The sequence below is a fragment of the Pseudomyrmex gracilis genome, unplaced genomic scaffold, assembly GCF_002006095.1.
Source record: "Pseudomyrmex gracilis isolate BER0280 unplaced genomic scaffold, ASM200609v1 scaffold_87, whole genome shotgun sequence".
Taxonomy (NCBI): Eukaryota; Metazoa; Arthropoda; class Insecta; order Hymenoptera; family Formicidae; genus Pseudomyrmex; species Pseudomyrmex gracilis.
Window position 1 is genome coordinate 448,441 of NW_018020671.1, and position 21,999 is coordinate 470,439.

The window sequence follows — 21,999 nt, forward strand, 5'->3', positions numbered from 1 at the left end:
ATATCAGCATTAATTTTTTTTTTTTTTTTTGATATATAATCAATATAAATTTATTTATACATCAGTGTCATTATATTTCGTTATATTTCCGCGCTTCGATACGATTCTCTCGAACATCGCGTCGAGCTGTTTTTTCACAAATGTACAATTCATTAGACTTTGATTATATAGAATTTGTTTCACAATTTGCACAATTATCAAAGCTTCGTTTCAAGATTCCGGTTCACGACTCATCTCATTTTGAACAACAGGTATCTCTCTTGCCATTCGACCAAGGACGTCAGACACTTATTAGCAGCGACGATAAATTTGTCCTCCTGTTCCTTGTATTTATTCTCTTTTTTCTTTCTCGAGCTCGGAAACGCCGGTCCTTGCTTAATGTGGAACACAGTTAAACTTAAACAGGTAGCCAAATTTTTTTTGGTCATTTTGTTAAATTCTGCTTTGGATGCTACTTGTACTAACAAGTCGAGTAATACTTTTAACGCCTCCCGATGCTCGTCGGGAAGTAATATCAGTGCGCATTGCGTAATATCCAATTTGGGCTCTACATTTCCTACAAAAGTAATTTGTTTTTCATTACAAGGTCTTACTTTTTTTGCCTCTGCCGGCTTAGAAACAAACTAAAAAAAAAAAAATAAAGAAAAAAAAGAAAAAACAAAACAAAATCATAAACTGCAGAAAGAAATCAGACTTACCAGTGAACGCTGCTATTAAGTATTTCGAAATATTTTCCGGTACTAAACCACCAGGAATTTCTCTAAAATACTCTTTGATGATATCGGCCACATCGTAGGCCGTAACATCATCAAATGTAATGGTAGCGTCGGACTCCATTTGGAGTCGCAAACTCGTAATGCGGGACTTGAGCCCGTTTTTTCTGAAAATACCTTCGTATTCAAGACCGTTTTCTAACAACCAATTAATAGCCTGTTGAATACAGGGAGGTATTATGTTCCCGTATCTTTCAACGCTAACAGATAAAGGTATATTGAAACAATTATTGGTGTATTTCGTGTGTCTGGGTAACCCAAAGCAACTAAAAAATCCACTCAACTGTGTAGCATCTTGAATAATACAACTGTCTTCTAAAACCTCTCTTAAATATATATCGGCTGCCGCTCTGAAGCAGCATAATTCTTCCGATTGAAATGTATATTCTGCCTCTTGAGACGTTTCTATCTTTGGAAAGGAGTCATCGAGACTGCTACTGCTGTCCGCATGAAGCAGGTATCGATCGGAATTGTTGTTGTTCGTTTGTGCGTGCGTGTTTTCGCGTTTGATCCACACATCTTGCGAGTGTTTGTCGCTTCGCAAACGCATTTTCGATGATTGTCGCCGAATTCGCTCCCACGTCTCTTTGCGATGATATTTATTCACGGCTACTGCGCAAAAACAAAAAAAAGAGAGAGAAAATATGAATAAGATCGACGCGATCGACGCGATTTCAACATGTCATTAATTTTCTCAAATTAATTCAATTTGAATTTGTGTGATTTCAGAGTTTTAAAAATATCAAAAAAGTCTATAAACAAGAAAATATCTTATCTTACATTTGTTCAATCTCCGGTCTGTGCTTCGCGGAGGACTTGCCGTTCCAATTCCACTTTCGAGCGGAGACGCTCTATCAGTGGAGTCGGACGATAAGCTTCTAGAAGAAATCTCATCCATGCTCTGCAACAAGTCCTGCGACGACAACGAACACGTGCTGTAATCCACGGTGTCTTGAGAAACCGAATCTAACGCGCTCGGTTCGAAAATTACTGAAAAAAAAAAAAAAAAAAAAAAAAAAAAATTAGGTGATATCTTAGAAATTGTTTGTTTTGACACTTGAGAAAAAAATGTACATTAGAGAGAATTGGAAAAATTACCTTGAGGGGAGTCGCAATCGCTGACCCAAGTGAAGCTGGAACTTCTCGAAATAGCCGGCGAGGTTTGAGTCGCCACGTCGAAACACATGGTAGAATTCATCGGCAAATTACTTATCACACAATTTGAATCCGAACTGTTTTGTATTCTCGACAGGAGACACTGCGGAAGAATGGGCACCAATTCCGTTCCGGCGCTTGGCTCGTCCGTAAATCTCCTCACAACGGTGCACTCCAGCTTGCCGAGAGTCACGTTTTCGTTATCGCAGTTTTCGACGTTGTCGTTGTCGTTGTCGTTATTGTCCTCGGACAAGTCGCAACTCACCGCGACGTCGTTGCTCGACGGTGAGAATTTCCTCAAATCCATCGAGTTGATCTGTCGATTCGTTAATCTTTTCGCGGTGATATCGCAGCACAGATTTAACGGCGATATCGCTCTCTTCTTCGTCATCGTCTTGTCGTTCTTCGTCTCGTGAATTTTGTTGTTTCTCAAACGCAGCAGATTTTGATTCGAGAACACATTCGCCAGATTAATGCTGGAACAGCTCCAATGGAACATCGGAGCGTGTCGCTTTTTCAACAATTTCGAAAGCGATAACTTTTTCTCTTCCGTGAGAGCCACGGACTTTGGCTCGTAATTTTCCAGAGATCTGGATCTCTTGTTCTTTTCGTTGGGAAAAACATCGTCATCGAGATCGTCACCGATCTCTTGATCTTGCGATCCTCTTCGAAGTTGTCGTTGATTCGTCAGATCTATACAGAGACTCTTCTCCTCGTCGCATCGTTGTGGAGGTAATAACTTCGCACTGGGTTCTTTGGAATCGTCCTTGGCACTTCGAAACAGTCCGTTTTCAAGACTGTCAATATCGTTTTCTTCGCTGATCTGCAAACTTAATTCTACGGGTATCTTTGGTACTCGGCAGGAATTGAATCGTGCGTCCTTCCACTCGCGTTCCAACTCAGACGGTAGACTGACGGTAATCTGCTTGCCGATCGAATTTGTCGGCAGACAATCGCAGGGCTCGTCGTAATCGGAACCCGAAGCGTCCGTGACCGGGAACCGATCGCGTTTGCCAATAATGTCTTGGAGATTTTCCGGCAAGCTGCCGCTTTTACGTCCCTCGAGAATTATACGATTGTAATTCGAGTTCAACAGATAGCAACAGGTGTCGTCGGCGAACACTATTCCGTATCTACGATCTCGAATACTGTCCTCGTCCCGGGAATCGTAGTCGGACGTTTGATCTGACGAGCTCTCGCTGTCGGACAATCCGAATTCGTTCAGCAGCTCTTTGTACTGTACCACCTGGCTATCGTTACGCCCGGTTCTCTTCCTTCTCTTGTCTTTGGTCAGCTTGTCGATCTCGTTCGCAATTATGCCGTTAAATTCCGCGAGGATGTTGTTCGACCATTCGATAATGTCCTCGCCGCTTCTCTTCAACGAGTTTCGTCTCTTCGCGAGACGCGATTTCGTGATCAGAGGCTTCAGAGTGAACAACAACTCCTCGTCCTCGTAGTCGCGCGATTTTTCGATCGACGTCGGACGCTCTTCGGCGACGCAGAGCGGAGTCACTGCAGCCGATTCGATTATCTCGCCAATTTCCTCCTAAGAAGACACCAAATAATAAACGTGACTATAAAAGCAATCGGATTAAATAAAAATAATGGAAGATAAATAAAAGTAAAACGATCAAGTGGATTAAGCGGAGCTTCAAAAAATGACGTTTTCTCTGCGATCGATGGGGGCTGCAAGTAAGACAAAGACGCTGCGATATAAAAAAAATTGCGATCCAAAATGCAACCTTCAAATATCATACAAATGATACAACAACATTTTATAAAATCGCACAGAGGTAGACTTTCTTCTTCGATCTGATTCAGACTCTCTTCTCCGCCGCGCAGGCTAAATTGACTTTGCATAAGTCTCTCCCGATGCGCGCGCTTCGCTCTCGCAACACCCACGCCGATCTCAATTGCCGATCTGCGCGTGAGACAGACTACACAAGCGGATGAGAGAATTAACGTTTCAGTCAGTAATCAAATTATGCCGCGAACGGAGAGAACGAACTAAATCGGAAGAGAGAAGTTAAGACGATTTGTGCTATCCTCCCACTCGAGAAATCATCAGACGATATCGGATAATAAATCAACGATGTAAATCAATGCGATATCGTTGGAGAAAAAGAACTAAAAATATTGAGAGAGACTATAAATAAATAAAGAAGACCTTGTATTTCAAGCGCAGTGAGGAGAACTTCAACGAAACAAATCATTAGCAAACAAATCGTGTACAAAAATAAATGGAAAAAAAACATTTTGATGTTTGCTGAAATCTTCTTCAGCGCAAAAAATAAATCTTTAGAGAACGGGTTGCCTGTGTGTGGCAAACTGTAGAGAGCGGCTCTGAATCTGCAGAACAACTTTACAGATTTTGGATCATCAAATGCACAAGATTTCACAAGAAAAAATGTCGATCCTCTAAAAATTAATATTTAATTACGGTGGCGTATACATAAATTTACAAAAAAAAAAAAAACAAAATCCTGTTTGTTGAAGAGAAACAACAAATGGACGTATATGGTCACAAAAGAGGATGAGTCAAACTGGGTTTGTGATTAAAAATAAACATAAGATATCACGCGCTTTCTCTAAAGCGAAATCGTTGTTTTTTTTTTTTTTTTTTTTTTTTGATACGTCCTCCGCAATGTAATTAACGAGATTTTACACACTGGGTGGCAACAACGCCGCCACTATTATGCGCATCGAGGCGAGCAAAGTTTATGGACCGCCTGATGATTATATTTGATATGGGAATCAGTGCGCGGCAAGTCTTGCGGTCTAATCAACGGACTTTGCGAAACTCGTTGTGAAGCGGGGGCGCGATATGTTTTGACGCGCGTGAGAGGAAGAGCCCGTTAGAGGGATAAGATAAAGTAGGAAAGGATGAGGTAAAGAAGACGTATCGAGGGTATCTCGAACCGGCACCGGCGATTGTGTCCAGCTGTGTGCAATCGCTCATCACGCGCGAGCTCTTTCCATTGTTCTCTTCATGCTGCGGGTATTGCGTTATATTCTATGTGGCGCGCGCCCGCGACGTGAAAATAATACGTGGTACACGCGGCGGAATCATCGAAATACACAACTGCGTCTCTCTTATATATATATATATATATACATCATCTACTATCGGCGAAGTATCTCGTGGCTTTGATGTAACTTGTTCCACCGTCGGAGGCTTGTAACAAGCTATTTTCGAGGTCAGTCTCGGCGTAGCGATCGACTTGTAATATCAGTTACGAATCCGAAGATACGATCTCTGACCAATATCATCGTCGAGTTAACAGCTAGTGTTAACTCAAAAATTATTATCGGGTTTTTTTTTTTTTTTTTTCGTCTCTCTTAACACGTTGAACGCCACGAACATCACTTATTTTTTGGGTGACAATTTTATTCAAACGAAAGAAATTTTACCAAAAGAATTTGCAAGAAATTGTTTATTGTTTATCATTATATATGATAATAAACAATTTCTCTTTATTACATAATCGTTTATTATTATATACATATTTAATAGTAACAATTACATTTGAATATTACACAAGACTAAGAATTTGGAGCAGCAATAACCACATTCGATTTCTATTGGAACGTTCAACGTGTAAACGACGAAATAATGAAACTCCAGTTTCGTCACATCATTACACGGTAGAGGAAACTTTGTTGCATCAATATAGTTTCATATCTTCTGGCATCCTGAGCTAGGCGGAAACTGATAAGATGCGTTAGATAGTTCTGTATGTGTGTACACACGCGCGCGTGTGTGTGTGTGTGTGTGTGTGTCACGAGATACAGCGTCGCTCGAACAAGAACCTCCTCGTGGGACTCTTTACCCAGTTATCCAGTGAACGTTTCTGCACTGTAGTAAATACGGGATCAATAACCAAGCGAGAGACAAAGAGAGGGAGGGAGGAGGAGACAGAGAAAGAGACGGAGATCGAGTTGCATTGATGTTTTACTTGCGTTAACGATGTGCAAACGCAACTGTGTTCGACCGTTCATCCGACACGCCCAACCGGATGTACGGCAATCCTACACTTCCACCCACATGCAGTGTATATATATATATATATATATATATATATACACATACATATATATATATATATATATGCATATATCTCTTGGGTCTCCGCGTGAGCGCAACGTACGAGAGCGCGCGCGAGTGAGCGGGGCGCTCTCACAGCTTGCGCGCGCGGCGCGGCGGCGGCGGTGCGCGCCTTTTGCAGGAAATGAACACAGAACATATACATCTAGTTACATGATCAGAAGCGAGAGATGAAAAGTGAAAGTAACCAAGGTTGGCACAAAGAAATCATTGAGAAATTAGCGGCAACGATCACTAGGTTTGCTCGCGCGCGCGCTCGATCGACCTACATGCGACGAAGAAGAATGTGTCACATTTCTAACAAGGTTACACACGAAAATCTGTTGGCTGGGGACCCGAATCGATTTCGCAACGAGGAGATGATCGCGCGCACGCAACAAATCGTCGCGCGCAAACTGCTTCAAAACGGAATCATCGCGCGAACTTCGCAGAGAGACTTCGAGAGATTTACTTACGTTAACTTTGGCGAGATAAAGCTCCAGTTCTTTGTAAGGATCCATCTCCGGCGTCTTTACGCTTCTCGTCAGCTTCTCGTCGTCATTCCCCGCGAGCGCGAACCGACTCGACGCTCTACGCGCTGCGACGTCCGTTTTTTCCTGCATGCGGCGGCCGTCGTCTTTTTGCATAATCTCCATGCTTTTTTTTTTTTTTTTTTTACGTGCAGTCCGGCGCAATTACGCGCATTTCTTTCTAAATAAACGAATCAAAACACCACCAGATTAAAAATTGACAAATTTATTACATTGCATTGTACGTTTATGAATAAATTAAATACTAGCTTGAAGAGAAGTCGCTTTTGAATTAATTAACACAACGTTGCAAGATATACAATAAAAACGCGCAATAAAAACAAATTTATATTCCTCCTGTGTGCGTGTGCGCGCGCGTGTGTGTGTGTGCGTGTGCGCGCAGAACAAATACTTGCGTGTGTGACTACGTTGTTAAACGAGAAGTAACAACGATGTTTATTTGAAGACCGACTCGATGAACGACTCGACACGTCATATCTCGTGCACTTTGATTATGAGCAATATGAGATAGCTTCTATTTACATTCGGTCAGTATTACCTGTTCTATCTCAAAGATATATAATGCTACTATCGTGCGCGCACACGCGCGCGCGCGCGGTTGTGCGTATATAATATTTTTCTTATTGTTGCAACAGAATCTTGCAGAACTATAAACGTTTTTGCAAAAAACGCGCGAGTGAGACGAAGAAGCTCTCGAGGAACAATTCCAAATGAATTCTTCCTTCCTTGCGTTATTTCGCTAAGAGATGAAACACAATGGAATATCAAATTCGCTTATCGTCTAAAAAACCGAGGCAAAAATAAAATCCTGACGCGCGCGTTGAAAAGAAAAAAAAAAAAAAAAAACGAACGTTTCAGCAAAGCGAATAGAGTAGTAGGTACGCGGGATGTATGCGTCACGCCCAGACACGCGTAGATAATTAATTGACGAGGCATTCCAAGGATAATGATTATTTTACGATGATGTCATTCAGAGAGACGACGACGGAAATTTGTAATTAGGTTTTTGTGTTTTTTGGAATTGCGCGAAAGAGAGAGATCGCGGCGCGCAGACCGGTGGTGGGTTAAAGTGGTCGTTGTCGCGCGAGCGACAGATATACATACATATATACTCTGACCGGTCTTCTGACGATAAAGCAAACGATTATACGAATCACCAGCCAAGCCACGTTGCAGCAACGGCTTGCCAGGCGTTGCTCGCGCTTACGACGACCACGGGACACGTAAGAGATGTGCGCGCATATACACGTACACACATCCTTACCCCTATCCGGCAGCTCCCTTGTAAACAACGCGTCCACAGCTTCCGTTACGCGGCCGTTTAATCCGCGATATCACCGTGTGTATCCGATTTGCGTCGATCCGGCTGTATGTATCCGCGTTTTATAACGGTGATGATTTCTCGCTTTGTCGTCTCTCTCTCTCTCTCTCTCTTTCGTCTTCGGCTTGCGCGCATATATAATACACGTACCCGAGAACAAGCAGGGTATCTCGGGATTTATTACAATGTCGTACGGGACGCGATGAAGAAACCTAATTCTTTATCGTCGTATGTATAATTTTAATCGTAATGGGTTTCTTTATGCGTGTGTGTGTGTGTGTGTGTGTGTATACGCACTGATATAAAATACTTTCTTCAAGTTTACGAAGTACGTTAGTTATATATATTGTTGTTTCGTCTGGGTGAGCTTCTCTTCTTCTGCGCGCGAGCTCTGAATAATATCAAATTCCATTATCGACGCGTCCGACTTTACGAAAAAAACATATTCGGATAAAAGTATAAATAAATGCAATTGAAATTTTATTTCTTTATTGGATCCTTGAAATATGAAACTATATACATATATAATTTCACACTTAAGGACCAAAAAGAAATTAATTCTAATTGTATTTACTTTTAAACATTTTTTTCCCCCATAAAAATATATATCTCACAAAAGTCGAAGTTTATCTCTTCGGGGGGGGGGGGGGGCGTGAACGATTGTTAACAAAATGTCAACAAAGACAAATTTTTTCCATGGACTCACGCGCGCGCACAATTCGTTCGCACACGACCTAGTGTCCTATAATAAAGCAGTAAAAAAATACCGTACAGCGTACTCACGCGAAGAGTGGTTTTGGCGGGTGTTCAAGAAGACACCGGCGACGAAACGTCGTCGACGAGGGACGACCACATGTTGCCGCGGTGTTTACTTGTACAAAGGTTGGCGATGCCGTGACGCGACGCACGTAAGAACGCAACCGCAGCGATCTTTCATGATCCAGCGATTATATCATCGCGGTCATCCGGTCTTCATCTCGAACCGGACTGTTGAAGTTTCGGCACTTTGTTCTCTTTCCTTTCCTCTCTTCTCTCTCTCTCTCTCTCTCTCTCGCTCCTGGAAACTATGAGCGGTATTTTTTTCCGCGAAATCTTGAGCAACGTTATCTCCAGAAAAACGGCACACAGCAACGAATTGTGTATTATTTCCCGTAGTTATATTTTATATCAAGTGTGTTGGTTCATAACTTTTTTTAGTGCCGTGTTTTAATTCACGCGAATAATAATACAAATCGCCGCCGAGCGTTGATGAAATTCCGCGCGCGTTACCGCGGAGTTTTTTTCTGTAAAAAGAAAAAAATGTCCTCACTCGACTGCCTCTTACAACCTTCGCACTGTGTTACGCATTATTATTATTATTATTATTATTATCCTCGTTTATTTGTTTTTTTTGTTCTATTCGGACTCGCTCGTGTTTTGCGTTGGAGTTGAAAAGTACGCGAGGAATCGGGTGTGCAAGGCGCTGTGCGTCGCGTTTCCCCTGGTGGCGTGTCACGTGGATGCAACCGTTACGTTCGTTGAAGTCTCGCGCGTGTGTGTGTGTGTGTACAACACAACACACATACGAGCCCGCCTTGTATTTAATCGAATAATCCGTGCCTACCGAAATCCGCTCGGTTCGCGCGCATGACGTCAGCGCATTTGTATTTTCTGTCTACGCGACACACTCTCCTCTACGTGTGTGTCCGTGTGTGTGTGTGTGTGTGTGTGTGTGTATACGCACAAAACAGATATGTCCGTATCTCTCAGACCCACGGATATCACTTTCCGGCTCCGTTTTGAAATGTTACTCCCGAAATACAAGGTGGAGAAGCGAGTTGTTGTGTGAGTTCCGTTTCTTCTCTCGCGGAAACCTTGAGACTCCGTCCTCGCGAACACGCGATCCGGATACACACCGGCGCGTGTGACACGTGAATTTTCGTAATCGCTCGACGACGAGTGTGTGTGTATCGTAATACGCGGGCGATAACAAAACGCTCGCGTAAATTTCGAGAGCGTAAGAGAAACAAACCCGACCGCCGTAACTGTCATGGAGAGACTGAAGCGACAACAGCGCACGCTGTTCGGAGCGCGCGAGCCCGAGAGCCCCCCACAAGCCCCACACAGTCACTGGAAGTCTCCTTCTCTAACTCCCTTGGATCCCCCATTACGTGTATCGTAGTGCATAATGCTTTACGCGTTGTTTTTTTTTTTCCTTTTCTTTTTTCACTTCCGATTCGCCTCGCTCGCTCGTTCGTTCGCGCACGTCGTCGTCGTCGTCGTCGTCGTCGCTCTCCTCCTCGTTACCCTATCCTCCCCCTACCATCTGGCGTGATTCATTGAGTATCGTAATCTCTAAGTACTTCTCGTGTTCTAATGTCGAACGCGCGCGCGACTTAACGTAAGAGAGAGATTCCGAATGTTGTCTTGCGCGCGCGCGCGCACGCGCTTAAACACACAAGTCCCGCATTGCCAGATCGCACACGCGAGGACCACAGGCGAGAGACGCGCGACTACGCGCGAATGTTATATTACACACATAGCGGGGGTTACATACAAACGGTGTATGTACGCGGTGACGCGAGCAATGAATCGCGAAAAGATCGTCGTCGGGAGCGCGCGGGGATTGGCCGCCGGATCCTATATATGTGTGAGGCAACTGTCTTCCTCTCCTCCTCCGGCCTCGCTGCGCTCAATCTTTCCGCGATTCATTGCTCGTTACTGTACGTACGTACCACATGTGTGTATACACTCGTGCATGCGGCCGAACTCTGGTGCGTGCGCGGCGGAGCACCGACGAGAGCGCTCACAGAATAACCGACGCGAACGTTTATATTGAACATGTTATATTCCGCTCTCTCTCTCTCTCTCTCTCTTTATCTCTCGTCCCTCGTGTGTTGGTATGTGCCTCGGTATGTCATGCTACACGAAGTAGTCTCTCCGCTGTTAAGCGATTCTGAATGAAGCTTACATAGTTTTGGGACGAGTTTTCGGTCTCCGAGACTCGTTTCGTCCTCACACACAAATACACATGAAAGCGAAGCAACATTGGTCCCACGGAGAAAGGGAAAGGGAGAGATTCCTCTTCTGTGTGTCTCTCCTTCCGAGTCATTCTCCTTTGGTCGGGTCAGGAGGCGCGCACATAAAGAAGGAACCTCTCCCTTTTTCTCTCGTCACACTTGTCTCGCAGGAAAAAAAAAATAAATTTATTACAATAAGAAAATATACAATTCCGACAAAGAAGAAAAAGAAGAAGGAGAGGATCTCTCGAAAACAAACTTAGAACCGAAACGCACGATGGGGAATAAAAACTTTAAAACGCGCGCTGTTGTGCGGTTATGCTGTTGCGTCTCTCTCTCTTATTGGCGACCGCGATGCAAAGACGCCGAGAGAATCTAATTACGCGCGCGCGCGCGTATCAATTATCCGTTTTGTGCTGAGATTTTTTTGTGTCCCGTCCGTATAATAGAATATGAACTACCCGCGCGCGTGTGTGTGATAAATGATTCATTCCGGAGAAGAAACGCGGCTGCGCCGCGCGGCATTCTTCTTCGCGCAGATGCGCGCGCGCGGTCGTGGATCTCGAGGTGACGGACCGAAATTTATCGCGATGGTACTGATTCGATGGAATGCAACACGTCGGGGTTATATACCTACCTACCTACCTACCTACCTATCTACCTACCTATACCTCGCGAAATATCCTCGCTTCAAACGTTTGGTTCGGCGCGCGAACGTGCACGTCCTTGAAATCAAGAATCCCGGGCCATTAATTCTGCGTGCGGAGAATGTTCCGCGCGCGGGAAACATTCGTCCTCACGGGGGAGAGACTCAGCTGTTTCTTATTAAAACGTGGACGCACATGTTGGGGCACAGCACGCGCGGATACAAGTTCCCGACTATCTCCTAAGTGAATAGTATAAACTCTCTCCCCCTCCTCCTCCCCTCCCCCGTTTTTACTAGGTGTGTATGTGTGCGCGCTATACCTCACGCGGTTTGTTACTTCGAAGAATCTCTCTCTCTCTCTCGTCGAATGGCCGACGAGGAAAGTCGCGGCAGAGTCGTTGGAACTTCCAATTTTATTTTGTTCGGTGTAATAAAACGGAGAGAGACAGAGATAGAGAGAGAGAGAGAGAGGGATAAAGGATATTGGTTTTTTAAATATGAAATATATTACAATTCCTTCGCGTTTTTTAATGAAACTGATTTGGACTTTGACAAATTTCGGAAGTCTCGGCCGAGTGTCGTAAAAAAAACAAGTCATTCTCTCCGTCGGCTTCTTTATGGTATATATATCGCGTGTTTCAGCTTTATATTCGTCAAGGATGATATCATGAACGCGCCCGCATGCCTGCTCATTAAACCCTATTACGGGGGGCAATTAAAACCAGTTAACAAAAATGAGGCCGTAAACTAATGGCGACTGCGTTCTTTTTTATTTTTTTTTTTGCAATTAATCTTTCTCATTCTATTGTTATGTGTGCGCGTTGCGTGTACGTTGTTTGTTATTTTTATCAAAAATAACAAACGCGAGAAATGAAAGATTCGAAATTGAAATGTGGAAAAATAATAAAAAAAAACAACACAATGTTGTAAAACCGTCTCTCCGCTTATTCTCACCTTGCATCATCGTCATTTGAAACGATCAGCTGGCATTAGTCACATTGACTCAATTTGTTGTGCGAACCAGCTCGAGTTAGCTTAATCAGCTGTTGTCGATCGGCACGGCGAATTAGTTTATCTCGCTAATCAAGTCTGTGAATCAATTGACCAATAATGTAAAGGTGTAAGTTTACGTCGTAACCCGATCAACTCGCGAGAGACTCGTGTGCGGCTATATGGGTGTGATGTAGCCCCCGTATGTGTACACGCGAGAATGGTTCGAGTTGCTATACGAGACAGTCTCTGACCTTGCGATTGTAATAACAGACTTATATGCCAGTGACCCAGTGACTTGTTGCAACTCACCGGCTGACAGTGACAAATGAAGCGAATAGATTAGAGGTAATTATTTGGAAGCCCGTATTCGTCATACGTACAAATATTTTATATTTGCTCTCGCAAATTGGATCCCCGTTACCGCTCTCTTTTGTCTGTCCGATTTTGTAAAAAAAAAAAAAATAAACAACAACAACAAAAAAAGAAATTACTGTTTCGTTTCTTCTCATGGTTATGAACGGGGTTCGCGCTATATATTGAAACGTGTTTTTCTTACACGTCACGTTCAGGAAACTGATACGTTGTCGTCGCGCGCGTATTTCTTTTTTATAATACGCCTCAAATAAGCAACGGGTTAAACGCGTCGGGGGACGCGGGTTCGATTACCGAACAAGCGAGAGAGGATCAAAAAGATATTACGGCAATAGAGAGCCGACGCTAAATCCGTTCTGTAAATGCGGCACGCCGCCGTTTTAAGATTCATCCAATCATCATAAAATAGTGTTCAAGGGCGCGAGTCGTTACAAGGGAGAATGTACAATTTGCATTTTCATGGGTAAACGCACCTCGCGGCGCGGGGTTAGTCCACCTTCAAGGTGGACTGCATTTCGAGTCACACCGTAATGAAGATCGCGAAAAATATCAGACGGTTGAACCCGAACCGCGCCATCACACAGGTGCAACGCGAGACCGCGAGCGGTTGGAAAAAGGCGCCGCGCCGTCTCTCGCGTCTTACTTACTTTACGGGCGATACTTTGAAGGATAATTTAATCTAGAATTAAAAAGTATTCTTCCTCGCAAACCGTCGCGGATCGAACGGGATCCGCGCGCAATTTATAATATAATAAAATTCGCAACCAGCGGGAAGTGGCAAACTCTTGTAGTCGCGCTTATATTGCTCGCGACAGGACGAAACTAACGACACAAAATTGGACGACTAACTGTTCGGAGAGATTTCCTCAATTATCCCATCACGACTGTCATCATCATTAGGCACTGTTATGCTCTTCTGGGCCGACTCCACGCGATTCCATCGCGAGTCGCACCGTTACACCGCGTGGCAGCAACAAAAATTCAACACGTCCTTGGAAAATGCTGATCTGACGCGCAACAATAAAAATTTATATGAAATTTTTTGAATAATAAATATTTATATCTGAACAAACACGAGCTATTGTTTTATTAATCGCCCTAAGAGGATAAGTTCTCTCGCGAATATATTTTAACATTTTCCATCAACTTCTTCCAAAAAAAAAAAAAAAAAAAAAACGATAAATTCCTAAGAACAAAAACCCAATCGCAATGCAGATTAACAATGCGATTCCGAACTTGTTTTCCCGAAGGACGAATGTCCGTCCCTATCGTCTGTCAATCGGCAACGACAGCATTTTACTTTCTTTTTTTTTTTTTTGTCAGCCCCGACATACCTATCTGGCAAACGGAAGTCGAAGAAGTGCCGGCAAGTTTTTACGGAATTCGTTCGATGCATATAACGAGTGCAAAGTATTCCCCGAAGCTCGGCCAAAGTAATTACTGAATAATTCCGCTCGCGAAACGAGGCATTCCTCGACGGCGAGGAGAAGCATTTTATCGATTGCGCGCGCGCGCGCGCGACCGGACACGCACGAGATTTTAAATGTTTCGCGCGTGTACGCAAAATTTCGTAAATCGCCGAGTCCGAAATCATCCTCGATGAGCAATTTAATATAAAAGCATACGTGATCTCATCGACATCTCATTAATTCCTTTTCACCGTGCGGACACGTGTGCGCGCGTGGACACCTACGCGTTTTGTCCGAGCGAGCGAAAGAGAGAGAGAGAGAGAGAGAGAGAGAGAGAGATTTTCGCCATATTTGTGACGTTACGCGATGTAATAGCGAACGTTCGGAAGTGAAAGATCCAAGTTTTGCGTTACGTATTCTTACGACGAAGGCGGCGTTGTGTTAATTCATTCGATAGAGAAATTCGCTGCACTTTTCAAACGCTTTTCTCTCGGTTGCGACTTGAGAACGGACTGGTTTTTGCAACGCGCGCGCGCAGATCTCGTTAAATTCTATTTCTCGTTGTATCGGCCGATCGACACACACACAAGCGAGGAGATCGGCACAGATCCTGCTTTGCGCGCAACGTCGACGGTATTTTATACGGTGACCGGCACTGAATCGCGAGAGGGAAAAAAAAGATCTCTCTTTCTGTGCGCGTCGTTTTAGCTCTTTAACAACCCGATCGGCCGATCGACAGAGCGATTGAAAGAGAACGGTGCGCACAAAGGATGGGAACTGGAAAAGAAAGAAAACTTGTGGAATATGAAATTTTATCCCTCCCTCGGGGGGCGAGGATTTTTTTTTCTCTCTGACGAAACGATTCAGTACCCGGTGAGTATATACCCACGAGATATTTCTATTCCTCTTCCTCCTCCTCCTCCTCCTCCTCCTCCTCCTCCTTGTTCGTATGTAACCCTTCGTGTATATTGCAGGTGTGGCTTGCGACACAGGATGTGTCAACGTTTGTGGAAGCTGATCACGTAGGTGCGTGCGTCGCGCACCTATTGTGTGCTAGTGCATTAACCCTGGCGAGGATGTAATGAACGAGACAACCTGTCGAAACCTCTTTCTTTTCACCGGCAATACATTTTGCCTTTCGGGTCTGATCGGCGCAAAAGGAGTTGCGCGTTCGATAAATCTCGCGAGCGGTGCGCGAACGTTCTTTGTGGCGATGGGAAATGATGCGCACACAAGAAGATTGAAAATGCTCTCTTACTCGCGTCAAGTTCGTTAATAATACGCGGAATAAATCTAAATTGTTGCGACACAGCGCGTCGGCGCATCAAAAGCATGAAAAACCGAACGCGAATCGAAGTGATAGAGAGAGAGCCTATTATTTATTTTTCTCTCAAACGTACGTGTCTCTCTTTCCGTTTTTACCGCAGATCTCAGTTCTTGCTTCTCTCTTGTGTTTCTTAAATCCTCCTCTCGTCTTCTCGTCTTTTTTTTCTGTTCCTTTCTCGCGTGCCCACGACTCTGCAGCCTCTGAGCGGATTTCGCTTGGTCGCGAAACCAGCAGGACCAGGCATTGTTTGTTAATGTTCTCTTCGAAACACGACGGCGTAGAGAGAGAGACACGTACAACGCAAAACGCTTCTCTTCGCAGCTTTCCGGCGCGAAGGAACGGGCGACACAGTCCGTGAGAAGACGACAATTCGTTCCAATTAAAGGCAAGCGCGGCCAATTGCAGTCCCTAATTATCATTGACATACGCAGCAGCAGCGCGGCGCGGTTTCCTCGCGTTACTTGATAGCGCAATTAATGTCTCGTTTAACCGCCGAGACTCTCGCGTGTGAAACACACGCGTCGCTAACTAAACGCGAACGAGCGAGCGTGCGATCGCATTACTCGTCTAACTATTTAGTATGGCGCGACGTAATGGCGCTTAAGTCGTCCGTAAAGACCGTATAATAGTGATAGTCATAAAGCTGCAGCCGCGTCCAATTAATTCGCGACTACTTTCTCGACCATGAGAGCCACCGGGAACGATCGTGTTTACGACGCAAGTCTGTTTTTATTCGCCCCATAGACATCCGTGTTTTGTACACTCCAACCGGCGGCACATGTGTATGTTGCACATGTACGCCTTCGCCTTTGTGTAATCTAGAGAAAAGAAACGGCGTTTTAAAATTCGAATACGATCATAGAGATTGTTTGCCGCACGCGATTTGACAAAGTTCGAACATTTTTGATCAACAAAAAAAAAAAAACAAACGCAAATTAGCAGGTCACACCTCTGCTCGTGTTGCAGGATTCTTAAAACTGAAAAAAAAAAACACATACCTCGATTTTCTATTTGATGCTCGCGTTGTCGATCTATTTGCGCGAGAAGATGCGAACAATAAAGTCTGTCTAGAATTAATGTAAATATTGAGATCTTGAGAGATCCATGAATAAAATAAATAATTTTAAACACACGGCGATAGTGCACGCGCGCGCGCGCGCGCGTGCCTTGCGAACGAATGTCAAACTCTAACGAGAAAGCGCCCTCGTTGTAGAGGAACTAAAATGTGGTGTGACCGACATTATCGGCCTAACAGTCTATTACCGAACGTTTTCCCAGTTGTGTGTTGTACGTATCGATTATGGCACACGGGAACATTCCGAAGGAAATTTATGAAGACTCCGTGCGGAAGGGGAAGAACGCTCGGTGAATAATAATACAAATAACGGTAGATACGAATTTTTTTTTTTTTTGACGCGTCGTTCTAAGTGACGTTCGACTCGGTTGTCTCTTGACACACACACACACACACACACATTCTTATTCTTCTTTCACAATAAACATCTCGCAAGAAAAAATCTTTTAATAAAAAATTGATTCGCGCGAAGAATATGAACCTCCGAAAACGAAACTATTACTCTGTGAGGTTTGTCTTTCGCGCTTTTTTTTTTGTATTTAAGACACACAAAATTTATTTAGGATCTGAAAAAAAAGAAAAAGAAAAAAGCGCAATATCAAGAAAATATATTTAAATGTAATCTCTAACACAGCGAATTATATCGAATTATACGGTGTTAATTATTGTAATTTACTGTATCGCATATACCCCGTGAATATCTCGAAATGTACTGAGAAATTTCTGTAACGTCTTCTAAATTATATTCATTTTCCATTCCGAGTTCTATTCCGAGACACAGAAAATTTCGATTCAGTAAATAAGAAAAAAAAAACAAACAGAAAGAAACGTCATCGTCTCGGCCGGACTAGGTCAGATGGAGGAAGAAATGTGCGAGTTTTTATATTTCTTTATATTACACCAGATGACGTTTTTGTTTCCAGAGGCACGCTGGAAGAAGTAACATGTAGGTATTTTACTTGAAGTGTATGTACGTAACGTCAATCATACACGAAAGTGTGCTTGAGAGGACACGAAAAGTTGGCCAATAATAAGCACGTAAAACATATTACAACAGAATAAACACGCGTAAGAGAGTTCGATTGGCGATATTTTTTTATATCCGATTGTTTATAAAAACAGATTTTTTTTGTAGAGAAAGATTTTTATGCAACAGAGAGATACTTTCTCTCCGGAGTAACAAAATAGAAATAGTTAAATAGATAGAGTTTTGTTAGAAAAATGAATTTAGAGGTTTGAGGGATTTGACATCTTTTTTCTTTACATAAAAACATACGAGTGTACTTGTGCGCGCGCACACACACACATACACACACACACACACACATATATACATTACTTACATGTGCATTTCAGACTCAGAGTTATTTATTTTAACACAATGTGCTTACATTATTTTGCATTTATTTAGACTAAAGAGGGAGGGAATTTATTAATAATTTGACAGTAATTTTTTTTTAACTCATCTTAGTAATAATACGTATATACGCGCGCTTTTCACCGAATCAAAAAGTAACGTCGGAACATATAAAGTGTTGGATCTTGGAGACCGCGTCAATTCAATATAATCCACTTTTTGCTTGCTTTACTTTCTGCCTTCACAAAAGAGAGATCTCACACACAATTCTCCTATTATTATTAGTATATTTCCCTACTATTATATTAATTATAGTAGACAAGTCATCGTGCGATAATAAAATGTCAAATTTCAAAGTAGCAAAGCAAGTATTTGTTTTTTTTTGTATTGTAGTTATCAAAATTTCTTCTTCAGTCTCTCGATGAATAATTTTTTTTTGTTTTTTTAGGAAAGGGGGGAGAATGTGATGATAGGAGATACATGTGACGATAAAAAAATTCGAGATTTCTCTAGTCAGTCTTTTTCATCTTCGCAAGATTATCACAGAAATCGGATTATAGTTTGTTGAAGATGTGTGATGTCATCATCGCGTACGTGCGCGTCCGTGCATGCGTGCGCAAAGGAAGGGGGCGGGGGGGGGAAGGGGGGGATAGGTAAACCAATTTAAAAATTGACGCGATCTTATGAAACGTAATCCATCTGTTTGGTTAATGTTACATCTAAACTAATCGTGTATATTTTTTTTTATACAAGTAGGATGATTGAAAAGCTAGTTCTGCGAATTTAAATTCCCGTATTTTTTTCGCACAAGATAACGAGGTCGTGTCTATACAAGTCGTACTGATGAGAAAGACTAGAATATTGGTGATTTGTAGCTTGTCAAAATTTGTTTGAAAACAAAAAAAAAAAATTCACAACAGTCACGTAAAACAACGTCTCTCTTCGTTTATTATTGTTTTTTTTTCTCTGTAAACAAAAGGTATATTGTCAACAAGCCACCAATACACATACACGTCCGCCGACAATATATTAACAACATTACGATCCTTGCTTTCTTTTCGTTAGAATTATAAATATAATAGAGTGTTCAACATTCGATTGTTCGTTATAACGTTATAAAGTGCATTATTATTATTATTATTGTTAGGTAGTACGGGTTATCGTCAAAGAGTCAAATTGATAACGACGCTAGCGTTATGTGACAAGCTTAAGAATCGAAACACAGTCGATCGTGCGATATGTATAAAAATTCAGCGCAACATACTCTTATCTCTATTTATTCCGTTTTTTTTTTTTTTTTTGCGCACAAGACGTTTTATTCGCAAAATTTCAATTTGTTAAAAACAGACACGAGAATATTTTTTTGCACGTAGCAAGAGACACGATCGTGTCTCGCGTGATCGAATTCACGTGCGAGAGACAGCGAGAGGCCAAAAAACGTGGCTACATATATATGTACATATACGCCCGGAGAGTTGAGAGAAAACCTTGAATTTTTTTTTTTTTTTTCATATTTCAGCAACGGATGAACCCCCCGGCGGAGTTCTACATCCTATAGGCTCAATTGAATTTTCAATATCCCTCCGATACAGTCGAGCATACCTATTCTCAATGTTTCCGTTTTTCTTAAAATTACGATAAGAATAAATTACGAAAGGTCTTTGAACCGAACAAAAAAAAAAAAAGGGAAGGATCTTGATTGCTTAAGTGTTTATTAAACAGATAACAATTAATATAAATCTCACGGAACGTACGTTTCGACTTTAACATGTGAGTGTCTTCTCCAGCCAATGTATATAAATGTCTAATATAAATAAATTATATATAATTTATATTATATAAATAAATTACATATTTTTAATATATAATAATGATAATTTGGATTCTTAATCTTAAATTCTCTGCTCGCGCGTGCGACCGCGATATATATTATCCTGCCGCGTGTATTTGTCGTCGAATGCGATTCAAACACACGCGCAGAATGTGAAAATACAAGACACGTTTCGACGTTGTTATTTTTTTTTATCGAGCGATACTGTTCTAATATTGCGCGTCCGTTATAATTTCGCGCAGGCGCATAATTGTAGGTAAACGGAGAGTTTGAGAACACAAAATTGAATTTAAGAATATCGGAATCTTTTTCCCCGAGATGATGACTTAAGAATAGAGACGCTCGGTTGTAAGTTGTGTTTTTAATTTTTATAAAACCGATAATAAAAATCTATATATATATATATATATATGTATATATATATAAATGTATATAGAAAAATTTATTGCTGCGTAAAAGTATACGGCATCGAACCGAAAGCATCTCTCTCTCCTTCGTAACATCATTTTATTGGAAATCCTTTGATCACATCGATCAATTGAAAATAAATTTCGATATATACCGAGAAGAAATGATGAGGAAAGCCAGCAGAGATGAGAATATAAAACTTAAATATATTAAACACTTTCTTCTCACATAATAGATGCACAATTGTAACGAGAAATTAAAATTGTTAAATTAAATCGTCAATGCTTTACAAACCGGACTGATGCAGCGATCAGCGCTTATATGTGTATATGTATATACATGATTCGGTAGTTTGTTTGTCATACAATTCCACAGTTCTTCAAGAACTTCCGATCTTGTTCTGCACATAAATATGACTCCATTAGTTCGTTTCTCGACCGCGTGAGATTTTTTTTTTTTTTTTTTTTTTAGTGGCAGTATATAAGGCATGCTCGTTCTTTCATTTCTTCTTTCCGCGTATCTTCTTTTAATGTAATCTTAGCTTTACATGTAACTTAGTTCCCGCGACACTATTTACGATGTTAAAGATCTACACGTTTACTTGTTGCGGAAAAACGGAGAAACGAATTAATTGCGGATCTGTTTAACTTGCTGATTCCCTTAGTGAAAATTTGAACAACTTCGAGTCAAAATTTCAACATACAATAAAAGCAAAACTACCTACAGTAGAATGTCCTTATAAGGTCGTCCTCCAACCGCGTATTAGGTCCTCCTAATATATATATATATACTACTCACTTCCTTTTTTTAATATCTACTTTCGCTGCTGAACACACTACATAGACACGGTACATGCAGATCTTTTATTTAAGATCGTCGCAAGTTCATCCTTAGACGGTCTGTAGCCAGTGAAAAAAAAAAAAAACAAAAAACAAAAAAAACAAAAACGGTTCGTACAGCATCGCATAAAATGACCTCGCGATCTTAGATACGAGATCTCGGACTAATGAATACCGGTCTATGTCTATGAAACATTTTATTGCTGTTCTCTTCCACGTTATAACGGAAGTGAGATTAAGTCTTTCAAGAAGTTAGAATTGGACACACACGAGAGTGCGACAAAGCGCAATAGTTGAACAACACTGATAAAAAATGTGAGACGCCTCGGGACAAAACAAGACGTCCCTAAACCTCCGAACGAGAGGAAACCTTATAAGAGAGAAACTACTGCGTCGTGTGAATGGATTATCAATATAGATCGCTATAAATGACAAACATTACGATTTTTATGTCGAGTCTTATTAAGTCTTAATATAATTTCATTGCTACACAAACTTCACGTTTCCGATAATAAAAATCGTTAGACATCAACACATGCATCTAACATCGATAAAGATTGCTTATCGTTTTTTTTTTCTTACGCTAACTCTTGTTTTTGTTTTTTTTTGTTTTTTGTTTTTTGTTACACATGACAACTCGTTCCGAAGTACGTCTACTATTTACAACTGATTGAATCGGTGATAATATATTTATAGTTGGTAGCTGCTAGAACTCTCTCTGATAAAAAGCATTTCGTAATTTGCGATCGTTCTCTCTTTTTTTTTTTTTTTTTTTTTTTTTATCAAGTTCTATTGCTGTTTATTATTATTATTATTATTATTATTATTATTATATATTATTGTTATTATTATTATTGTT

General features: G+C 41.7%; 1 protein-coding gene across 4 annotated transcripts; it reads right to left on the minus strand.

Moving 5' to 3' along the window:
• Nucleotides 1–25: 25 nt before the first annotated feature.
• Nucleotides 26–10,683, minus strand: LOC109855333. Of its 4 annotated transcripts, none has more exons than XM_020429483.1 (7): nucleotides 8,668–10,036; nucleotides 6,489–6,723; nucleotides 1,872–3,474; nucleotides 1,554–1,763; nucleotides 1,058–1,385; nucleotides 699–973; nucleotides 26–556 (listed from the first exon to the last, which is right to left on the minus strand). In XM_020429483.1, the coding sequence occupies exons 2-7, from the start codon at nucleotides 6,666–6,668 to the stop codon at nucleotides 231–233; spliced, it is 2,922 nt and encodes a 973-aa protein (XP_020285072.1). In that variant the 5' UTR covers nucleotides 6,669–6,723; nucleotides 8,668–10,036; the 3' UTR covers nucleotides 26–230. The 4 variants fall into 4 exon arrangements, with proteins under 4 accessions (XP_020285072.1, XP_020285071.1, XP_020285070.1 ...); XM_020429482.1 differs by adding an exon at nucleotides 10,599–10,683 and having other exon boundaries at nucleotides 27–556; nucleotides 699–1,385; nucleotides 8,668–9,167; XM_020429481.1 differs by having other exon boundaries at nucleotides 27–556; nucleotides 699–1,385; nucleotides 8,668–9,167; nucleotides 9,608–10,035.
• Nucleotides 10,684–21,999: the final 11,316 nt, after the last annotated feature.